General features: G+C 39.9%; 1 protein-coding gene across 1 annotated transcript in view; it reads left to right on the forward strand.

The window, feature by feature from the left end:
- COG3 (component of oligomeric golgi complex 3) overlaps nucleotides 1-20,772 on the forward strand; it is a 59,374-nt gene that overhangs the window by 30,828 nt on the left and 7,774 nt on the right. Inside the window, exons 15-20 of the mRNA XM_052649973.1 lie at nucleotides 1,678-1,802; nucleotides 6,360-6,449; nucleotides 9,703-9,823; nucleotides 12,275-12,363; nucleotides 12,472-12,606; nucleotides 18,728-18,803. Of these exons, the coding sequence (XP_052505933.1) occupies nucleotides 1,678-1,802; nucleotides 6,360-6,449; nucleotides 9,703-9,823; nucleotides 12,275-12,363; nucleotides 12,472-12,606; nucleotides 18,728-18,803 (636 nt within the window). The remainder of the gene's footprint in view (nucleotides 1-1,677; nucleotides 1,803-6,359; nucleotides 6,450-9,702; nucleotides 9,824-12,274; nucleotides 12,364-12,471; nucleotides 12,607-18,727; nucleotides 18,804-20,772) is intronic.

Consider the following 20,772-nt stretch of genomic DNA (forward strand, 5'->3'; position numbering starts at 1 on the left):
AGCAAAACTATGGATACTTAATCTCCTAAATATTCCATGATATAATTTGTCTAGTTCATTCTTTCTCCTTAAGAAATTTTATATAAGGTAGGTATCCTAGTTTAAAGTAAGGCAGAGCTTTTAAAACTTTTACAAGTATCACATATTTTTGAAAGAAAAAAAAAAAAAAAAAACGCTTACAGAACGATGAAGGGAAAGCACTGACCCTCAGTGTTGCCCTCAGCCCTTTCCTGCATAAATCTACTCCGCAAGCCTCCAGGTCTCCTCTTGAGCATATGCAGATCTGGCTGTTTTAAATGTTTTTTATTTTTTTGGCTGCACTGCATGGCTTGCGGGATCCTTAGTTCCCCAACCAGGGTTCAAATCCAGGCCCCCTGCAGTGGAAGCAGAGTCCTAAGCACTGGACTGCCAGGGAATTCCCTATAGCTTTTTTTTTAAAAAAAATGAATTCTGTTTTGTTTGGCTATACTTTTACTTTTTTATTATTAAAAAAAATTCAAATACACAGAAACATGGAATGATACAATGAACACCTATGCCCACCACCTGGATTTAAGACTTAATTTTATCATATTGTATCTATAGTTTTGCTGATTGTCTTCCCTGGTGGCTCAGAGGTAAAGCATCTGCCTGCAATGAAGGAGACCTGGGTTCTATCCCTGGGTTGGGAAGATCCCCTGGAGAAGGAAATGGCAACCCACTCCAGTGTTCTTGCCTGGAGAATCCCATGGACCGAGGAGCCTGGTGGGCTACAGTCCACAAGATCGCAAAGAGTTGGACACAACGAAGCGCCTTCACTTTCACTTATTGACATCATTGCAACTTTGCCTTTGAGTAGTTCAGCATCTCTCCCCCTACCCCCCAAATCGGGACATCTTTCACGTAACCATAAACCATTATTGCACTGAAAAATTTGGTAATGTTTCCTGATGTGTTCTAATACGCAGCCTGCATTTCAGTCTGCCCTTCTTGTCTCAGAGTGTGGTCTCAGCTTCACTCTGACGGCTTATCCGAATTCTGGTCCCCCCACCCGGGTGACTGTGCTTCTCTCACAGAAGTGTTTCTGTGCAGCTGTGCAGCCACATGCCTCTCATTCTCCTCGTCACGCTTGCTGGCAGCTGTCTTTTCTGACCTGGGGAGGGTGGGATGGGGGTGGTGCTGGACACACAGCTCTGGTCCCTTGGGCACTGGGTACACTGTGTGGGCCTAGAAGTGATGCAGTTCTGCACGTGGAAGGCTGCCAGGCAAACGAGCTTTGATTGATTTTCCTGTTTAAAGCGCTTTGTCTTCTTGCCACCCCCCTCCCACCCCCACCTGTGTCCACTGACTACATTTAGATCCGTCTCCTTTTTACTGGGTGCACGGTATTCTGTAATGGGTGCATACTGCTCCTGTAGTTCGTAAAGATAATTGATTCCAGTGTGGAGAGGGCAACTTGGGCTAAATGCGGGAGGCTGGAATGCACAGATGTGGGTATTCGTGTGTGTTCTCAGTCAGTGTGTTACATCTCACCTGTCACCGATGTAGATTTCCTTTGACATTCTCGATTAGAGACAAGGCTAGAGAAAATGGATGCCTCCAGCCTTTGATTGGTGACAGAAACTAATTGACAGTTTATAATTGCTGTGCATGTAAGACAGACCTGTGAAATGTCTTCTTTTCCACTTGGGGTTTTAGGTTCATCTGAATCTCTCAATCCTAGACCACAGACCACGATTTCTCCAGCAGATCTTCACGGAATGTGGTATCCTACAGTTCGACGAACTCTTGTCTGTCTCTCCAAATTGTACAGATGTATAGATGTATGTGTGTCAGTCAATCCTTGTAGCTTTACTGTAAATTGCTTGCTCTGTGACTTAAAATGTTTTTTAATTTAAATTTTATTTTAAGATCTTGATGCAATATACTTTGCTTGGTATTAGATTCAGATAATATGATTTTTATATACAGAGATAACTTTAAGATCACTCTAACTTAGAGATTCTTAACCTGAGTGTTTTGTAGGCCCTCAGAATCCTCTCATGGACTTTGCATAGTCTGTGAACACCTTGAAGTTGTGGGTAAAATTTTGTCTATATGTTTGTATTTGTCTTTTTGAGAAAAAGACCTATAACTTTTATTGTTTCTCAAAGCCTGTAGCTTTTGTTTCTCATGGCTACAAATACATTTAAAACTATTGATTAGTTCATCTGTCTTTAGTCTATAGATGAAGACAAAGATGCAGGAAGGTTAATATGTCTAATGTCACATAACGTATATTTTGTATAATATACATTTAGTACTGAATGCAACTACTTTTGTACTGAGTTTAAGTCAACTTCTTTAACAAGTGTTTCTTGTTACACAGATTACATGTGTTTCTAACCATGGACTAATTATTTGCTGAAATTAGCAGTACCCTTTTAGTTTTTTTAGCCTCAACTTATACTGCACATTTGTTTCGGGTGGCATTTATTTTAAGCATTTCAGTTTAATGATTTGTCAATCACTGAATGACCGGTTGTCTACATTTATTTAATGTTAGTGTTAAAACCAAAAAAAATAGTTTATAAAAATCAGTGACTTTAATTCACTTTTCAGAAATTAATTTGATCATTACAACTTAAATAGCATATGAAAAGAGAAGTGATTAAATACAGAAAGAAAAGAAAGTGAAGTTGCTCAGTCGTGTCCAACTCTTTGCGACCCCATGGACTGTAGCCTGCCAGGTTCCTCTGTCCATGGGATTTTCCAGGCAAGAGTACTGGAGTGGGTTGCCATTTCCTTCTCCAGGGGATCTTCCCGACCCAGGGATTAAACCCCGATCTCCTGCATTGCAGGCAGATGCTTTACTGTCTGAGCCACCAGGGAAGACTACGACAATCATGTAATTAATTGTTCAGAAGCCACTGTCTGTTAAGAGTGTGGTTCAGAAGGGAACGTGTGTATCCCCTCCACCCCGGAGATCCTCTGTGCTCACCGCCCTCTGGCCTGAGCAGGATTGCACAGCTTGCTCATGGGTTCACTGAAGAGCTCAGTACTTGATATCTATGTTAAATTGCATCATTCCTGGAGTTTGTGCTCGGAGATTCTGGAATTGAACCAGAAAGCACCTTTTACTCCATTCTGGGACTTTTAGGGGTGAGGCGAGGTCGCCTGTTGCAGAGTTGGATTCTCAGCCATTTTGCCCAGCTGCTGAGATCTCTCCCAGAGGGAGACTTGGACGTTGGCAGCCCTTCTTCCCCAGGTCCTCCCAGTAGGTGTATTGAATGATAGTGTTAGGCTGGGATTCAGAAACTTCCTACAGCGGAGCCAGGATCCCAGGGGAAATACAGGGGCCCCATTCCACATAGGACCTATTGTCATCACAGACCCTGGTGAAGTCTCTTAGGTGCTTAGTGGGAATTTTAGGCAAACAGTAGGTAGGCCCATGAACGACACTGTGCCTGTTTTTATTTTATGCTCTAGGCCTGCCTATTACATTTTCACTTAGCTTACATTCGAATCTTATCCCTCTCCATCTGACCAGTCAAAGGTAAAGAAAGATATGAGCCAGGAGGAAGAGAGGGTCTCAGTTGAACCTGTCTTCCTAAGGCAGGCAGGGTGAGTGATCTAGCAAGTTCAGTTCAGTCACTCAGTCGTGTCTGACTCTTTGCAACCCCATGAACCTCAGTACACCAGGCCTCCCTGTCTATCACCAACTCCCAGGGTTTACTCAAATTCATGTCCATTGAGTCAGTGATGCCATCCAGCCATCTCATCCTCTCTCGTCCCCTTCTCCTCCCGCGTTCAGTCTTTCCCAGCATCAGGGTCTTCTCAGATGAGTCAGCTCTTCGAATCAGGTGGCCAAAGTATTGGAGTTTCAGCTTCAGCATCAGTTCTTCCAATGAATATTCAGGACCGATTTCCTTTAGGATGGACTGATTGGATCTCCTTGCAGTCCAAGGGACTCTCAAGAGTCTTCTCCAACACCACAGTTCAAAAGTGTCAATTCTTCCGCACTCAGCCTTCTTTATAGTCCAACTCTCATATCCATACATGACCATAGGAAAAACCATAGCTTTGACTATACAGATCTGTGATGGCAAAGTGATGTCTCTGCTTTTTAATATGCTGTCTAGGTTGGTCATAGCTTTTCTTTCCAGGAGCAAGCATCTTTTGACTTCATGGCTACAGTCACCATCTACAGTGATTTTGGAGCCCAGAAAAATAAAGTCTGTCACTGTTTCCATTGTTTCCCCATCTATTTGCCATGAAGTGATGGGACCAGATGCCATGATCTTTGTTTTTTGAATGTTGAGTTTTAAGCCACCTTTTTTACTGTCTTTCACTTTCATCAAGAGGCTTGTTAGTTCTTTGCTTTCTGTCATAAGGGTGGTGTCATCTGCATACCTGAGGTTATTAATATTTCTCCTAGCAATCTTGATTCAAGCTTGTGGTTCATCCAGGCCAGCATTTCTTATGATGTACTCTGCATATAAGTTAAATAAACATGGTAACAATATACAGCCTTGATGTACTCCTTTTCCTATTTGGAACTAGTCTGTTGTTCCATGTCCAGTTCTAACTGTTGTTTCTTGACCTGCATACAAATTTCTCAAGAGGCAGGTCAGGTGGTCTGGTATTCCCATCTCTTTCAGAATTTTCCGTAGTTTGTTGTGGTCCACACAGTCAAAGGCTTTGGCATAGTCAATAAAGCAGAAGTAGATGTTTTCCTGGAACTCTCTTGCTTTTTTGATGATCCAGGGAATGTTGGCAATTTGATCTCTGGTTCCTCTGCCTTTTCTAAATCCAGCTTGAACATCAGGGAGTTCACGGTTCATGTACTGCTGAAGCCTGGCTTGGAGAATTTTGAGCATTACTTTACTAGTGTGTGAGATGAGTGCAGTTGTGTGGTAGTTTGAGCATTCTTTGGCATTGCCTTTCTTTGGGATTGGAATGAAAACTGACCTTTTCCAGTCCTGTGGCCACTGATGCGTTTTCCAAATTTGCTGGCATATCGAGTGCAACACTTTCACAGCATCATCTTTCAGGATTTGAAATAGCTCCACTGGAATTCCATCACCTCCACTAGCTTTGTTTGTAGTGATGCTTCCTAAGGCCCACTTGACTTTGAATTCCAGGATGTCTGGCTCTAGGTGAGTGATTACACCATCGTGATTATCTGGGTTGTGAAGATCTTTTTTGTATAGTTCTTCTGTGTATTCTTGCCACCTCTGCTTAATATCTTCTGCTTCTGTTAGGTCCATACCATTTCTGTCCTTTATTGAGCCCATCTTTGCATAAAATGTTTCCTTGGTATCTCTAGTTTTCTTGAAGAGATCTCTAGTCTTTCCCATTCTATTTTTTTCTTCTTTGCATTGATTGCTGAGGAATGCTCTCTTATCTCTCCTTGCTATTCTTTGGAACTCTGCATTCAAATGGGTATATCTTGACCTAGCAGGAGACAGCCTTAATCTTGTCTCACTGTGCAGTAGCCTCATGAGAAACAGAGGAGAGGGTGGCAGTGCAAAAAGAGAATAAATCCTTACGCACGAGACCAGAGCCCAGGATGGTGGCCTAGTAATAAATATTATGCTCATACACATCCTTACCAGTTCTGTTTCAGGTGGAGTAGAGGCAGAGAGGAAGCAGGGGGGCTGACCGGAGTCTGTGCACATACCACACCTCTGGGAAGATACAGCAGTGGCAGAATTAAATTAATCATACTTCACCTTCTGTTTTGTAACCTGATTTTGTTTTTAATTAATTATATTCTTGTACAAGAATTTTATCACTTCCTGTTCAGCATCCTTTGATTTCATGCACAGTATTTCATAATTTAGATTTACTAGTGTTTTGTCAGCTGCCTATCATTGAACGTTTATTTCCAGATTTTTTTTTTTTTGGCTGCTTTAAATAATATTATGAAAAGAGTCATGTGTATGAATCTTAGAATACAGTACTGATATTACTTGGGATACATTTTTAGAAGTGGATTTACTGAGGCTCTGTTTTAAAGTTGGTTTTGTATGTTTAAAAAACAGCCTATATCATGAGATGGTACTGGAGTGAGAGCTTCCCAAGGTCAGATCAGGACCAGCACAGAGCCTGGCATGAAATAGGTGCTCAGGAAATAGTGTTGAAAGACACTATGAAACGTAAGAGTTTCAAGAGGTGCAAATTAGGACATTGTGCTGGTCTAGAAAGCTTGTGTAGGAATAGGAAAGTCTGGGAGGAGTATCAGTTCAGTTCAGTTGCTCAGTCGTGTCTGACTCTGCAATTGGTAGTAATGAATTAATTCATCAGATGAGGGCAAGCAAGCTGTACTCAGAGCCTGCATATTTCCTTTTTGCTTTGTTTGAAGTGCTACAGGGGATGTTTCTCTTTTGTTTCACCAGAGGGCAGTGTTCCAAGGACTATCACAGGAAGCCTTGTCGGCCTGCATTCAGTCACTGCTTGGAGCATCAGAGTCCATCAGCAAAAACAAGGTTTGATGAAGTGTTAGATGAAATCTGATCATCTATAATACTATTGTGGAATGCAGCGTTTATATACAGGCACAGAAATTTAAAGCCATTTTGGCAGTAGCATTTATTTTTTTAATGTGATTTAATTTTGAGGCCCTTTGAGAGGACGTAGTACTTCATTTTAGTGCTAAAGACTACACCAAATAAGAGAGTGCCAGCTTTGCTGAAGTACCAAAGGTGATACTTAGGTTATAAATTCTGTGGGATAAAGGTTTCTTGTTCTAGCCTTAGTAGCAGGAAGGTACTGGACTGCTCTTTCCCTGGAATACCGAAACTGTTTTCAAGGAATCGTAGCAATCTGTCATCATCCCTACAATGACATTCCAAATAGCCGAATGGCCTCACTTGGAGGAATCAGTCAGTCAGTTTGGAAGATAAGAGTAGGGGACCATGGATTATGTGACTAGGAGTTGACATGATTTTGTAACTTACAGTTTTTATTCAAGAAGAAGGGATCTGGGGCTGACGGCTGTTGGCATGTGCTTCTCCCGCAACCCCTGAGATTTTTTTTTTTTCCAGAAAGTATGGTTCAGGATGCTGCTCTGTTTAACTCCCCACCTAAAATACCTATTGCTCACCAACAGGGAGGAAGTTGTAGGACTGTTTCCAGCCAAAATTTCATAGCTTGTGGGAGTTTTCAGACTTTGTGAACCTTTCTAGACTTCCAGATTTATCAACTTGGTTTCTAACTTCAAGGTTTTAGATAAACTAAAAACAGAAACCTCCTCACGGAAGAATGTGGGATCCTAGACAAACTGGAAAAAGCTCTGCTTTCGTGACCACTGTATGTTCCCATTCATGGGATGGAGAGTTGAAAGGAAATTCTGACCCGGGAACTAGAAGAGAACTGGAAGTTAAGTTATAGACAGGCAGGTTGAAATTTAAAACATATTTCCCAGCCTGAGCTTTCATATTCTTTTGTGATAGAGGGAATTAGGAAACACGTCTAACACTAGACACATGTTTAAGTAAATTGTGGTATATTCCATACAGTGGAATATGCAGATGTTAAGTTCCAGAAAAGGGAATGATAAAATCTAACGTAAATATGTTAAGGTAAAAACAAGGCGCAGGATACAAACCAGATGATAACTATGTAATGAATACATTCATTGAAGAAAGTAGTGATGAAAGGTTGGGGTGACTGCAGATGACTCTCGTTTCTTCTCACACTTGTCTTTACTTTCCACAGTTTATACAGTGAGCATGTATTTCTTAGATTATCAGAGGGACAACAATGACCTAATTTTAAAAATTCATGTGCTTATATCCTGTTGTACCTCTGTCCTCATTTTAAAGGGAAGAATGAAAGCCCTTTTTTTTCATTATTTGGCCTTTTCCCCACACCACCTGTAAGGCCATCCTCGCATAAGGCCATCGTCTAACTCTGTTTCCTTCATATTATAAGGTGCTTAAATATATATGAGGAGACCTTCAATTTAGTAAGAATTAGCCGATTTATTTTCACAACTAAGTATGCTTTTCATCTTTCAACTTTTGGAAAAGTGATCAATGAAAATGGCTTAATGTGTTGAGACTTTCTTAAGGAAAGAAATTTTTTTCCATACTTAAATTGAGCACCTAGTTTATCAGTACGCTAACACGATACTATCTGCTGAATCACAGTAGCTTCCGCAAGGTAAATCCAATCTGTATGATACTGTTTTCTCTTTCGGAGCTGTTAGTTCTTTTGAAAACAGAGCAATTATTCAAAATGGGTAGCATTTACTACTTACCCAGTGCTCTGTGTTCCAGAGTGCAAAGTGAGTTTCCATCAAGTAAATCATACACGTTGATTTGTGTCTATTCAGGAGGGTGGGAAGGAGAGAGAGAACAGAGAGGAGTCACCTTAATAACCTCTTTAAAGCTTATACAGCGCACCTTGTTTTCCTGTGGTTTGCTTTATTGTGCTTCACAGATAACTGTGGGGGTTTGTTGCTGTGTTTTTTTACAAACTGAAGATTTGTGGCAATCCTGCATCAAACACGTCTGTTGGCACCATTTCCCCAACAGCATTTGCTCACTAGTGTGTTTGTGTCACATTTTGGCAGTTCAGTGTTTCAGACTTTCATTATTCTATTTGTTGTGGTGATCAGTGGTCAGGGATCTTTGATATTGACTTGCTGTAAGCTCAAATGATGATTATTTAAAAATATTTTATTGCTAAAGATGGCTAATATTTTTAGCAATACGTATTTTAAAATTAAGGTATGTACTTTGTTTCTTTAAACATAATGCTGTTGGCTGCATAATAGTATGGTGTAAATGTAACCAGAAAATTTCTGTGACTCGCCTTGTTGCGATAATCACTAATATTATTGCAGTGGTCTGGAACCAAACCCGCTGTGTCTCCAAGGTGTGCCTGTATTAGTTACTGAAAGACATTATTCTTTTTGTAATGCAGAATAAGTTCGTTAAAAATATTTTGAAAGTAAGTCTGTCCTGGGTAGCAGCAAGAAGGGGCAAACATAGCCTTGCTCTTCTTAATTAATATACAGACTCTTTTCTGAAATGAGAGCTATGGTGATTCACTATTTTGGGAACTGGGTCAGAGCTTTGAGAACTGCGCTTGAATCACAAAACTCTTGAGGCTGTGTCCTGAGAGGGTTAAAGGAAATGCAGGAGTGTCTGCACTTCCTGTGTGGGGTATAGCTAGTCCGTTCTCCATTGCTGGCAGGGTAATCCAAACTGACCACCCGAAATCTTCTTACATTTGGAGGCTCCTGTTGTACTTTTATATAAATACCAATATTTCCGATATTCTGAATATTGAAACCACCTCGACCGAACAGTGAAAGCTGTGTTACTGAGAGAAACTAGGGAGCTGTGCGAGGTCAGTCAGGCTCAGGCCTGGAGCTCTGCTTGCTGTGCTGTGCTGATCTTGGGCCACATCGTCTCTTCTCTTTCTGCACCGGGTTAGAATAGACTTGGCTGCTGTTTCTAACTGTGTTGCTTCAAGACCTTTTGTCTGGTTTACTTTCTTGGGTTTGCTAAGTAGATGATAGTAAAAGTTTGAAGTAAGGTTTTTCCAGGTAGTTTCAGCATGAAAATATGGTAGAATTCATGGCACAACAGAGGAGTATTGGTACCATGCAATTATGCTAAAGGCAAGTGACCTAGATAGATTAATGTTGAGTTAGTAGCAACCGTGTTATATGTATTCCTATTTTTACTTAATCTGTGATAATATCCATTTTTCTGTCTTACAATTTAGACTCAGATTGATGGACAACTTTTCTTAATAAAGCACCTTTTGATTCTTCGTGAACAAATTGCTCCATTTCACACTGAATTCACCATTAAGGAAATTTCCCTGGACCTCAAGAAAACTAGAGGTACTTCCTTGCCCTGGCTGGCACAGTTGGGTGTGTTTGACCTGTCCAAGTGTGGCAGCACAGGTTTATAGGTTTATTTTATGTTCATCTGCAATTTTTGATTTTGCATGCTGTGCTTGCTGAGCATGTTGCTTGTACATACTAAGCTGAGCTGACAACATCCTAGTTACATCTAACTTGCTGTGTTTTCTTTATGGAGAGAACTATGTTTGAGCATTTCAACTTGCAATGTGACTTCTCTGAGACTCTGCCACATATTACCATAACCAGTTAAAAAATGAAAGATCATTGTAATAACTACTTAAGAGTGTCAGCTAACCAGAATGATTTTAGACATTGAGTTGGGTTTGTCAGTTCATAGAAACTCAGGAGGCCAGCTGGGTAAAATCAGAAGAGTGAGTCAGGTTCTGTTCCTGGTCCATCATTTCCTGGTTCTTGTGATTTTAAACATGTAGTTTAGCTTCTGTACCCCACGTAAAATGAGCAGAATCAACCCATCATGATGCTTTCACCAGATTATCAAGATCATTAAGAGTGAAAATGAATGAAAATATATATTAAAGTGTTTTTGTAAGCTTAAGGTGCTTAAATAAACTCAAGTTGTATTATTAAATCAGCTGGTTAAGTAATCACATTGATAGGGTCTTGAGTTGGTAATATGCATTGAATCATCTTGAGATAGGTGCTTCATCCATACTAATGATTTGTTTCTGGCTGAATTAGCAAGTGATGATTTCTAAAAGATTAGTTATTTTTTAAGATGCTGATCTTGAACAGTTAAAGGATATACCATCAATATCCATCTCCCTTACTTATAAATTTATCTAAACTTTATCTTAACCATTTCCAAGAGAATTAAGCCCTAATGCCTTAAGCCATCCATTTAAGAAATGAATGGATTTCTCCCTTGTGCACTGGGAGAATTGAGAAAATTCACAGCCATTGAGATTACTTTTTGTATTCCATGGTTTAGAGGGTCTTCAAATAAAGGATTTCCAAGAGGAACAAGTTACTTTCCTAATGACTGCTTATTAACTAGTGGACTTGATATGACATCATTTGGAATCAGTGAGTCGTAGTAAAACAGCTTATTCTTTTTCTTTTCCTAATGCACTTTCCTGTTCACCATAGAGAATACCTTTTGGTTCTGGTGGAATCTGGATAGTAAGCCTGTATGTTATTCATCTGCATTGTAAATTTTCTTTTATAACAGCAGCCAGATTTCCTGACTTTTGCCTCTGTAGAATGCATCATTTTTTTAGTTTTTTTCTTTTAGTTTCTTCTCATCAGAGGCTTCCATTACCCAACCATTCTGGTTGATTTCATCCTTTCCTTTCAGTGTGACGTGTGGGAATAGCACCCTAACCTTGAGGAAAGCCAGGCACTGACGGTCCTTATTTTATTCAGAGGATGAGGTGAAGCAGGACTGATGTATTTTCTTTCACATTTTTTCTAATTCATAACCTGTTGCTGCTTCGTTCTACTATAGATCCACTGAGGTGTGAGAAAATGAAGTATTCTAAAATTTTGGCAAATTTTGGTTTAAAGTATGTTTTCCCTGCAACACAATGAAGGTTCTGTAATCCTGCTGCATGATCACCTAGAGTTTTTCAGGTTTCTTGTAGAAAGGACAGTGGAAATGAAGAGTCATTTACTAAAGCATACTGAATTCAGAATACTGAATCTGATAGGGGATTTTTTTTTTCAGTTAAATCAGTTCACACTTGAGGCAGGGAGTACAGTGTGGTGTGTGTATGTACTTTTAAACGCGGGCTGGAAGCGCTTCATGCTGTGCTTTCTGCAGCCTGGCAAGGCAAAGCAAAGTAATGGTCTTTTCTGACTATCACTGGATACGTGCTGTCTTTACTTTTAAGCCTCTAACCTCTCACGACTAACATTAAATCTTATTGCATTTGAACATCAATGAGACCTGTTAGTACTTTGCACAGATTCTAGTTAGTCTGGAGGTTAAGGGGTAAATATGTCCTTTTGGTGTTTTTTTTTTCTTTTTTTTCTGGCTGACATATTAATTTATTCTCTCTGCTTCGAATGAATAAATTTCTATGCCAGCCAGATCTTAAACAAAAGAAGCTGGGTAAGTATATGAATCTTTTTTTTTTTTTTTTAAAGAAAATCTTATTTAGCATCATTAAAGTAAAGCTGTGAAATTATAAGGTGTTAATTACCATTCATCCTTTTTTCTTTGTTCCTAAAAATAAATAATTGTGGTTAACAGCCATTTTGCAATTCTGAGTTTTAGAAAATAATTATGCGTGAGTACTGTAGCCATCATGGGCACTAACCTCACCCACTCATGGAGATGACTTGGAAATGAAAGCGCTCTTGCCCTGTGGTGATAGAGAACAAGTGTATGTTTACACCCTGAAATAGTTACGTGACTTCTCTGTTGAAACTGTACATGTTCACTGGATGAGTAATTTTGTTTCACAGATGCAGCATTTAAAATCCTGAATCCTATGACTGTTCCAAGATTTTTTAGGCTGAATAGCAACAATGCCTTGATAGAGTTCTTGTTGGAGGTGAGAAGGAGTCTGTTTGCTTGGTGGTGGGAGAGAAACAACATTCTTTACATGTCTGGTAATTTTAGGCACATAAAAACAGGAGGAAATTGTCATCTTCTTTTTAAGGGTACTCCTGAGATAAGAGAACATTACCTTGACTCTAAAAAAGACGTAGACCGCCACCTGAAGTCAGCCTGTGAGCAGTTTATTCAGCAGCAGACCAGGCTGTTCATAGAGCCGCTGGAGGAGTTCCTGACAAAGGTATAGACCTTGCTGCATATTTGGTAAAGTAATTTTGAATTCTTCCCTAGATTGCAATTTGAATTGCCTTCTTGTGAAATCCTTGGCAGAAAGAAATAGTAAACCGATGTCTTAACGATCCTGAGAAATCACCGCGTTTCGTCTTCCGGAAGCTTTTTGGTTTGGACTTTTAGGTAGGCATGCAGGATTCTTCAGGTGTGAAAGAAAGTGTGCGTATTGCAAATCTGGCTCTAGCAGGCCCTGGTTAGCTCCCTTCTCCACAGTGTGGATGTCTGCATATGGTCTGGGACTCGCGCTTAGATTAGGACCTTCGTGGCAGTAGTCACAGACCTGTGTATGAGGGTTTCCCATTGCCTAAATGAGTGATTTATTTTCCTCTTATTTTACATGCTGTTCCTATCTTTCATTTTGTATGGATAATTGAGAATTGAAGATTCTCTATCATTGCATTGTTAATCACCACATATATAGATGTATAATAATCTGTCTCTGTGTCTGTCTCCCAGCTAAAATCCATGAACTGGCAAATGCCAGCAAAGAAAAAAAATCAGATCATGGCAGTTTTGACTTTCTTTTCTTCAATAATGGTTTTTAAAAAAATCTAAGTTTTGTTGCTAAGGACTTACCTCGTAAAGATGCTTAAAAAGTCTTGAAATTAACTTTATTAATCTCTACTGTCTGTCCTGACTTGAATTTGAGGACATTAAAAGAAAAAAATAAAAACATGACAGCCTTTCCTCTCAAGTTTGCTTACCTAAGTCTTAAATGGGGAAACAGGGTGTATCTACGAAATGACCAGAGGCAGCTCAGGAAATTGTTCGTTGGTAACATGTTGCTGGCTCCTGTGATAAAGAGAAGATACTAGTTTTTAAAAATGAGAAATGATACCAAAAAAAAAAAAGCATATATAGAAGTGGTAAACTATTTTTTTATGATTGGGGTATATTACTTGTTTGGTGGATTTTAGCCTGTTCGTCAAGAATTTGGAATGTGTGCGTTTTTTTTTTTTCCCCCTCACTACATAAATTTAAAAGGAGTGTGGTGTAAATGTTTTCTACTGGCTTTTGATTTTTAAAAAATGGTGCTGGTATTGATGTTTTGTAAGTTACAAATAAGTCATCATAGTCTTTACTAAAACTGCCCTCATGGACAGACAACTCGTTTGTAGATTGCAGTATGTGTTTTGGGAGAGCATCCACATTGATACCTGTGGGAAGTGCTAGAGACGAATATTGAACAGCAGCAGAGCGAATCTTCTGATGTGAGCAAGACGGTTATAATGGAATCTTGGCTCAATGGGTTTTTTCCCTAGAAAAACACAGTTTTCCCAGAAGTCAAAAGAATGAAAATTTACTAATGGCAGTTGTCCAAGTTGACCTGAGTATAAGTTTGGTATATTTGATATGTGCTAAGTCGCTTCAGTCGTGTCCAACTCTCTGCAACCCTATGGACTGTAGCCCGCCAGGGTCCTCTATCCATGGGATTCTCCAGGCAAGAATACTGGGGTGGGTTGCCGTGCCCTCCTCCAGGGGATCTTCCCGACCCAGGGATTGAACCCACGGCTGTTACATCTCCTGTGTTGACAGGCTGGTTCTTTACCATTAGTGCCACCTGGGAATCTGGTTTAACTTTGTGCATTTTGGAAGATTCTGGACACTGAACATTATTTAAAATTGAGACATTTAGGTAGAAAATTTGTATCCAAGTCTGAATTGTAGCATGGCTCTGCCTGGACATGCCACACACTGCAGCAGGGACCCCTGTGTAGCTGATCATTCAGCTCTGTTATACTCCTCTCACTGTGGGATGGGGGAGGCAAAGGTCTCCCTCACTCCGCCACCAGCTCAGTCTATGTTGCCCTTCTTCAGTTCATTCGCAGTTGTCTCGTTTTTCCTTTTACAACCCTGCTCCCTCACTGCTCCTCACTGTTTAGTGAGACTCTTTAGTAGATACTTCAGCTTAGAGGACCCAGCATCCCTTCTACGCTATCTTATTCCAAATTGGAGAAGACTCTGATGCTGGTAAGATTGAGGACAGGAGGAGAAGGGGGTGACAGAGGATGAGATGGTTGGATGGCATCACTGACTCGGTGGACCTAAGACTGAGCAAACTCCTGGAGGTGGTGAAGGACTGGGAAACCTGGCGAGCTGCAGTCTATGGGCTCGCAAAGCGTCTATGGGCTCGCAAAGCGTCTATGGGCTCGCAAAGTGTCAGACGCGTTCAGACACGCCTGAACGACTGAAAAACAACAAATTCCAAATTTAAGTTTCTTCCCTTGTCCTCTTGGCATAGAGTGGGTCAAAGGCGAAGATATATACACACATAGGCAACTCACATGCACTGTACACACTAGAGTTCATACAGACACTTGTGATCATTTAAGACATTGTTTCTTAGAATTTGTGGACCAAACATTTTTCATGTTTCACCAAGTCAACATTACTAGTACTCTGACTAGCAGAGACAAAGTAAATGATTTTAAAACTTTAAAAGGATTTTCTCTGAAGGTAATTCTGCAGGTGCAGAATCTTATACCCCTTTTGTTATACTTGCCATTGTAAGGCAGTCAGTTCTTGTGCCTTGATAAATGACTGCAAGAAAAACAGTATTCATCAATGTAGAAAGGAAACTATTTCATCTTTCATCTGGCTGTGTGCTTGTAGGTCTCAGTATTTACTATTTGGATGTAAGCCTCATTAACAAAATGTCCTCAGCTTATTTCTGAGTTTGGACTGATTTTTAAAATATATATGGATTTGCCATAAAACAAACTGTGAGAGTCTGTAGAAAACATTTTTACGTTGTCAGAAGACTTTATTTTTTTGTACCTGAACACTCCAGGTGTGATTCCGATCTCCTTCACCTGTTGTAAATTGGCTTTATTGTTTATGTAGCTCTTTGCTTGAGCTCTCTTTGTTGAGATGCTTTGTTTTCATGAATTCTCCTTACATCCCCTGTACCTAGAGTAGGTAAATCATCTTCATTTCAGACTGAGAAATTCAACCTTAGCATTGTGACTCATTACACATGAGATGAACATTTCTATGGCGTTTTTAATCTATCTGGTGTAAACATCCTTCCTGATTTTGGGGGGGATCACAATTAATAAAATTTTATTTTATAAAATAATGAAATTTCTTGAGAATGATAAAGTTCTAGAAGAACTTTGCCTTGTTTCCTGCTCCTTGAAAGATAGCCTTTTCTCTCAGCATTATTTCAGTGGTCCTAGGGAGTGCAGTAACCCGCTCCAGTGTTCTTGCCTGGAGACTCCCAGGGCCGGGGGAGCCTGGTGGGCTGCCGTCCCTGGGGTCGCACAGAGTCGGACACGCCTGAAGCGACTTGGCAGCAGCGGCAGCAGGGAGTGCAGTGGGCTTCCCTGGAGGTCAGTCGGTAGAGAATCTGCCTGCGATGTAGGAGACTGCCTGCAATTCAGAAGACCCGGGTTTGATCCCCGGGTCGGAAAGGTCCCCTGGAGAAGGAAATGGCAGCCCATTCCGGTATTCTTGCCTGGGAAATCCCATGGATAGAGGACCCTAGTGGGCTGCAGCCCACGGGGTCACAAAGAGTCAGACACGAGTGAGCAACTGAGCATGCACGCAGGGAGGGTAAAACTGTTTCCAAGTGCTGAGGGGTAGAGGTTCATGTGAAAATCCTTGGGTTAGATATTTTCCAGAACTAAAACACCGTCCATACTTTTTTATTGTTCTCGAATTTCATCGTATTGAATATTGCTTGAAGCTGACTCCTTAGTAGGGCTTGGGGTAGTCATGAGGGGAGTTGAGAGAGCGCAGCATTTCGAGGCGAGGATGCTGAGCTGAGGACCACATTCTGTGCCTCCTGACCGAGATGGGCGCATGCGCTCAGCTTCTCCAAGCCTTGTTTCTGATCCCTACAGAAGAGCGCTGTCGTATCCCTCCTTCTTACTTACGGTTAGTACAAGGACTCTGGTGGCTCAGATGATAAAAAATCTGCCTACAATGCTGGAGACCCGGGTTTGATCCCTGGGTCAGGAAGATCCCCTCGGGAAGGGAAGGGCCACCCACTCCAGTATTCTTGCCTGGAGAATTCCATGGGGTTGGAGAGTCAGACACGACTGAGCAGCTTTCACTATACTCTATGTAGTGAGATATATATATATATCACTATATATATCAGGACCAGAAGACCAAAAGTAGCACAGTACTTTCTAATCACTTGCAGAAATGTTAGTTTATGTGACAAATATGAAGTGAAGATTTTGCTTTTGCAAAAAAACTGAATGAAAGTGTTTTATAGGAAGTATAATTTCAAAGTTTATAGCTAAGCTAAAAAGTGTTTCCCGTGGTAGGACCAGTTTATGCTAAAAACTCATGTTAGCAGATTTCATTTCCTCTCAAGCAATTTGCTAAAGTATTGCAAGTTTACTCTTAATGTTCCCTCTTAAGTATTATTAATTTCCTCAGTAACAGTATAAATTAAATTTTTTTCTGACATAATGTTGTAATAGAATTTGACCTATAAATTTCATTTCTGTTCTTAAGGAGTTATAACCTAATGGGAAATCAAGATGGATATTATGTAAACATGAAGATGTGTACAGCAGTGTCATAATGAGACAGTGGGTCTGTCTTCATCCTGTGGGGTTTTAAAAAAGATAGGGCTATTTGTGGAACTTGGAGGAAAATGCTCCTTGAGGTTTAACTTAAAGACAAGTATTGGGTTGGCCAAAAATTTCATTGAGGTTTTTCCATAAGATGTTAATGGGAAAACCAAAACGAACTTTATGGCCAACCTAATTAATTATCTAGATAGTAAATAGAGGTGAATATACCAGTCTGTATTTGCTTTTAATATAAAAATAGTTCTGTGTAATATATGTCATTATGAAATTGGTTAAATTCTGGAACAGCCAGTGGACTAACAGGCAAGCATTACTATTAAAGTGTAACAGTTGGATACAGAAAAATGTTCAGGACTTAGATTTAAGTGGAAAAAAACAGTTTTCAGAGCACTGTGTTCCTGCTTTTGTAAATGTAGACACATTAGTATGTTTCTATTTATGTTGGGAAATATTGGGGATAATATACACTAAACATGAGCATGTTTTTCTTTTAGCATTGTCTAATCCCTAGACAACGACTCACTTTTAAAAGCAGCATTTCACAGTAAAAATAAAGCCATATAGAGGAATTGAGTGACAGTGGAAAGGGGTGATTTTATACACATGACAACATGAGCAAGGGCCTAGAAGTAGTTTCAGCAATGTGAACTTGGTAGAAACAGAGGGCTGGAGAGGCCTGGGTTAACATTATATCCTGTCTGTGCTCATCCTCTGCCTGCATATTTATGTGGCCTTCTTCATGAGAAATCGAAAGAGCTAGTGTTGAAGTCTTTCTAATGAGACTGTCTACTGAGGCCAAGGTCATGGCCTGGACCTGTGGCACCTAGCAGTCCATTTCTAAGATGTTTTATGAGTTTCTGTCTTTCACACTCCCCAGCTCCACCTTAGCCCCACTGTAATTTGGCATCTTAAGAACATTCTTGTCCAAAATGCATGGTTTTGCTTCTCTGTACTGATGCTGAGGAATGAGGAGAGAAGTGACTAGAGGGTGGGCATCCAGTTCCATACCTCTAACACTGGTTGGTCAAGTGTGCTTTTTGATGCTATCTGAAAACCTTTTTTTTTTTTTTTTAATAACATTCTCTCTACCTATAATGAAGAAAAGGACCCTGTAGATATATAAAGGGGGTTTTGTCCAGCTCCTGTGACATTTTTCTGATAACATAGGAAAATAATTTAAAGGTAACCTAACAGTCCACTTAAAGAGAGATCTGTTCTGTGTTGATGTTTCTCTCAGTCTTCATTCTTGTCTTCCTGAAATGTTTGAGGCAGAATGCCTCAGGACATTGGTGTGGTTTTCTTTTTTGCAAAACAGTGGTATGCCTTGAAATCACGAAAGAAGTTTTGCTTAAATATTTTATTGGTTGTAAAGGATGGGAAATGATTGATTTTCTCTTAGAGCTGTACGTTTGGTTATTATTATTTTCATAGGTTCGAATGGTGTCACATCTTTTGAGAGCAGTTCTAGTTTAATTTGTCATCAGTGAAATGAAACTTTCCCCCTTTTGTCTCCTCTACTAGGTTTCAGCATTAAAAACAATGGCCAGTCAGGGAGGACCTAAGTATACGCTGTCTCAGCAGCCTTGGGCACAACCAGGTATCCACATCTTACTATTTGGGATTTCTCTTTTAGGATGTCGGTTAATTTGCATTTATATAGTCATGCTCTGACAGCCTGGAGTTGGCTTCCTACTCCTGCTGTGGTTTAGGTTAATGCAAGATCCAGTTTGGAGTGGACAGGTCTTAATTGAGCCTACACTACTTGTATTTCAACAAGCATTCCATACATATACATACGCACACACCCAGTTAAAAATAAAATATGGCTTAGATGAGAATGCTTTGAGTGCACTAGTTTTTGTATACTTGCTTTTCACTGTCTTAGAACTTGGATGAAAATACACTGTTTGATAGTATGAAATTGATGGCACGTATGCTACTGTTTCCAAGTATTATATGAAGAAATATTGCACATTATTACATTTTATACAAGTTACATTCTCTTTAATGTTTTAGAGTGTTTGAAAAAAATTGTAAAAGTTGTTTGGGAGTTGGCAGGCAATGTCATTGATTGGCAGAAATGCTTGAGATGTTTCCTGTCTTAACTCTTTCCTAAATGTAAATTTTTTTGTGCTAGAAGGTTTTTTCCCTTCTTTGGCATTAGATATTAGACACTGAAAATCAAGACTAGTTTTGAGGGTTATTTTTAGTCCATTTTGTGACAGTTTAAGTTGTCGTTCAACCAGAATAAGTCACTTTGTTAGATTATATTTCTGGCCATTCCTTGGCTCATGTTGTGATAGAGATCCTTTGAATGAGAAGAGCATGATGGCGAAGCAGTCTGTTTTAATTATGGGTAAGCCGTGTGCAAGTTGGTAGGAAGCGATTTGCTTATAGTGAGAAAGCCGAAGGATGATTCCGTCTTAGCAGCCGTAAAAGATTGACTGTCTATAGGCACTTAAACTGGAATCAGGTTAACACGATTGGCTTTCCATAGTGAAAGAATGTCTGTCTGTCAGGTACTTACTTCTTTTGGGAAAAAGAATTGAGGCCATTCTGGAATTTTTAGTTATTCTTATTAGTGCCTCAGGTTAGTCTGAAGTTGAAGTAGAACAGAGAAGAGTGAGAGTAGCTCTGTCTCTTAGGGAGATTTGCGAAGCGTAGAGAATCATCACTTGCATTTGAACGGAAGGCAGGATTTTATGCCAGAAATTTGTCATGGGAACTTTTATAGGTTTGCATTGATTTGTTTTATTTTGTAAATAAACTTTGTGACACGCTTTAGTCCTTTTGTTTACTGTGGTAGAGACAGTGAATGGTATACTGGATTTATTATTTTAAACCTTGTGTTGTATATGAGATTGAAATCTTCGCCATCTTATGAAAGGACAGAGAACATCCTTCACGTAGTAGTACATTCTGTCAAGAGACAGAAAACCAGTCTTTTACAGACAATACTGGAAATTCTGACTATAGTCAGCCTGGTGGCAACCACTTGTTCTGACCCCTCAGGCTCAGCAGCAGGCTTGTCAATCTGTAACTCAGCACCAGTTCTAGAAGGAATTCTGATTGTCTTCGGATTAACTGGGCTTTTGGCTCAAGGTTTCAGTTACTTGCAGAGCTTATTTAGAAATAGGAGCTGATTTTATTTTGAATGTTAATGTAGGTGAAACTCTTGGGTGCAATAAATTTTCTTCAAATAGGTAGAAACCCACAAATTGGCATAGGCATAGTTAGTACAGCTAAGCCTAGGGGCTTGATGTATAATTAATGAATTTCCTTTCTGCTCTGAAAAGATTCTCTTTTGCTCAAAGTAGGGGCTGTCATTTTCTCAAGTGGAATCCTAATAGGAGTCTCAGTGTTGAGCATGTGGTGCTCTTAGGTAGCACTACCGTCATCATTAGTAAAGCAGGAGTAGATGAAAGGAAAAGGAAGCCCACAGGAAGACTAGATGAAATCAGGCTTACTGTTTTTGTCATTTAATCACTTTGTTTCTTTCTATGTGAGGAGATGCTGGCGAGTGTTAGCAGTGATACTTCAGTTTACCTAGTTGTATCTTCCGCCCC

The sequence above is a fragment of the Budorcas taxicolor genome, chromosome 12 (genome assembly GCF_023091745.1).
Source record: "Budorcas taxicolor isolate Tak-1 chromosome 12, Takin1.1, whole genome shotgun sequence".
Taxonomy (NCBI): Eukaryota; Metazoa; Chordata; class Mammalia; order Artiodactyla; family Bovidae; genus Budorcas; species Budorcas taxicolor.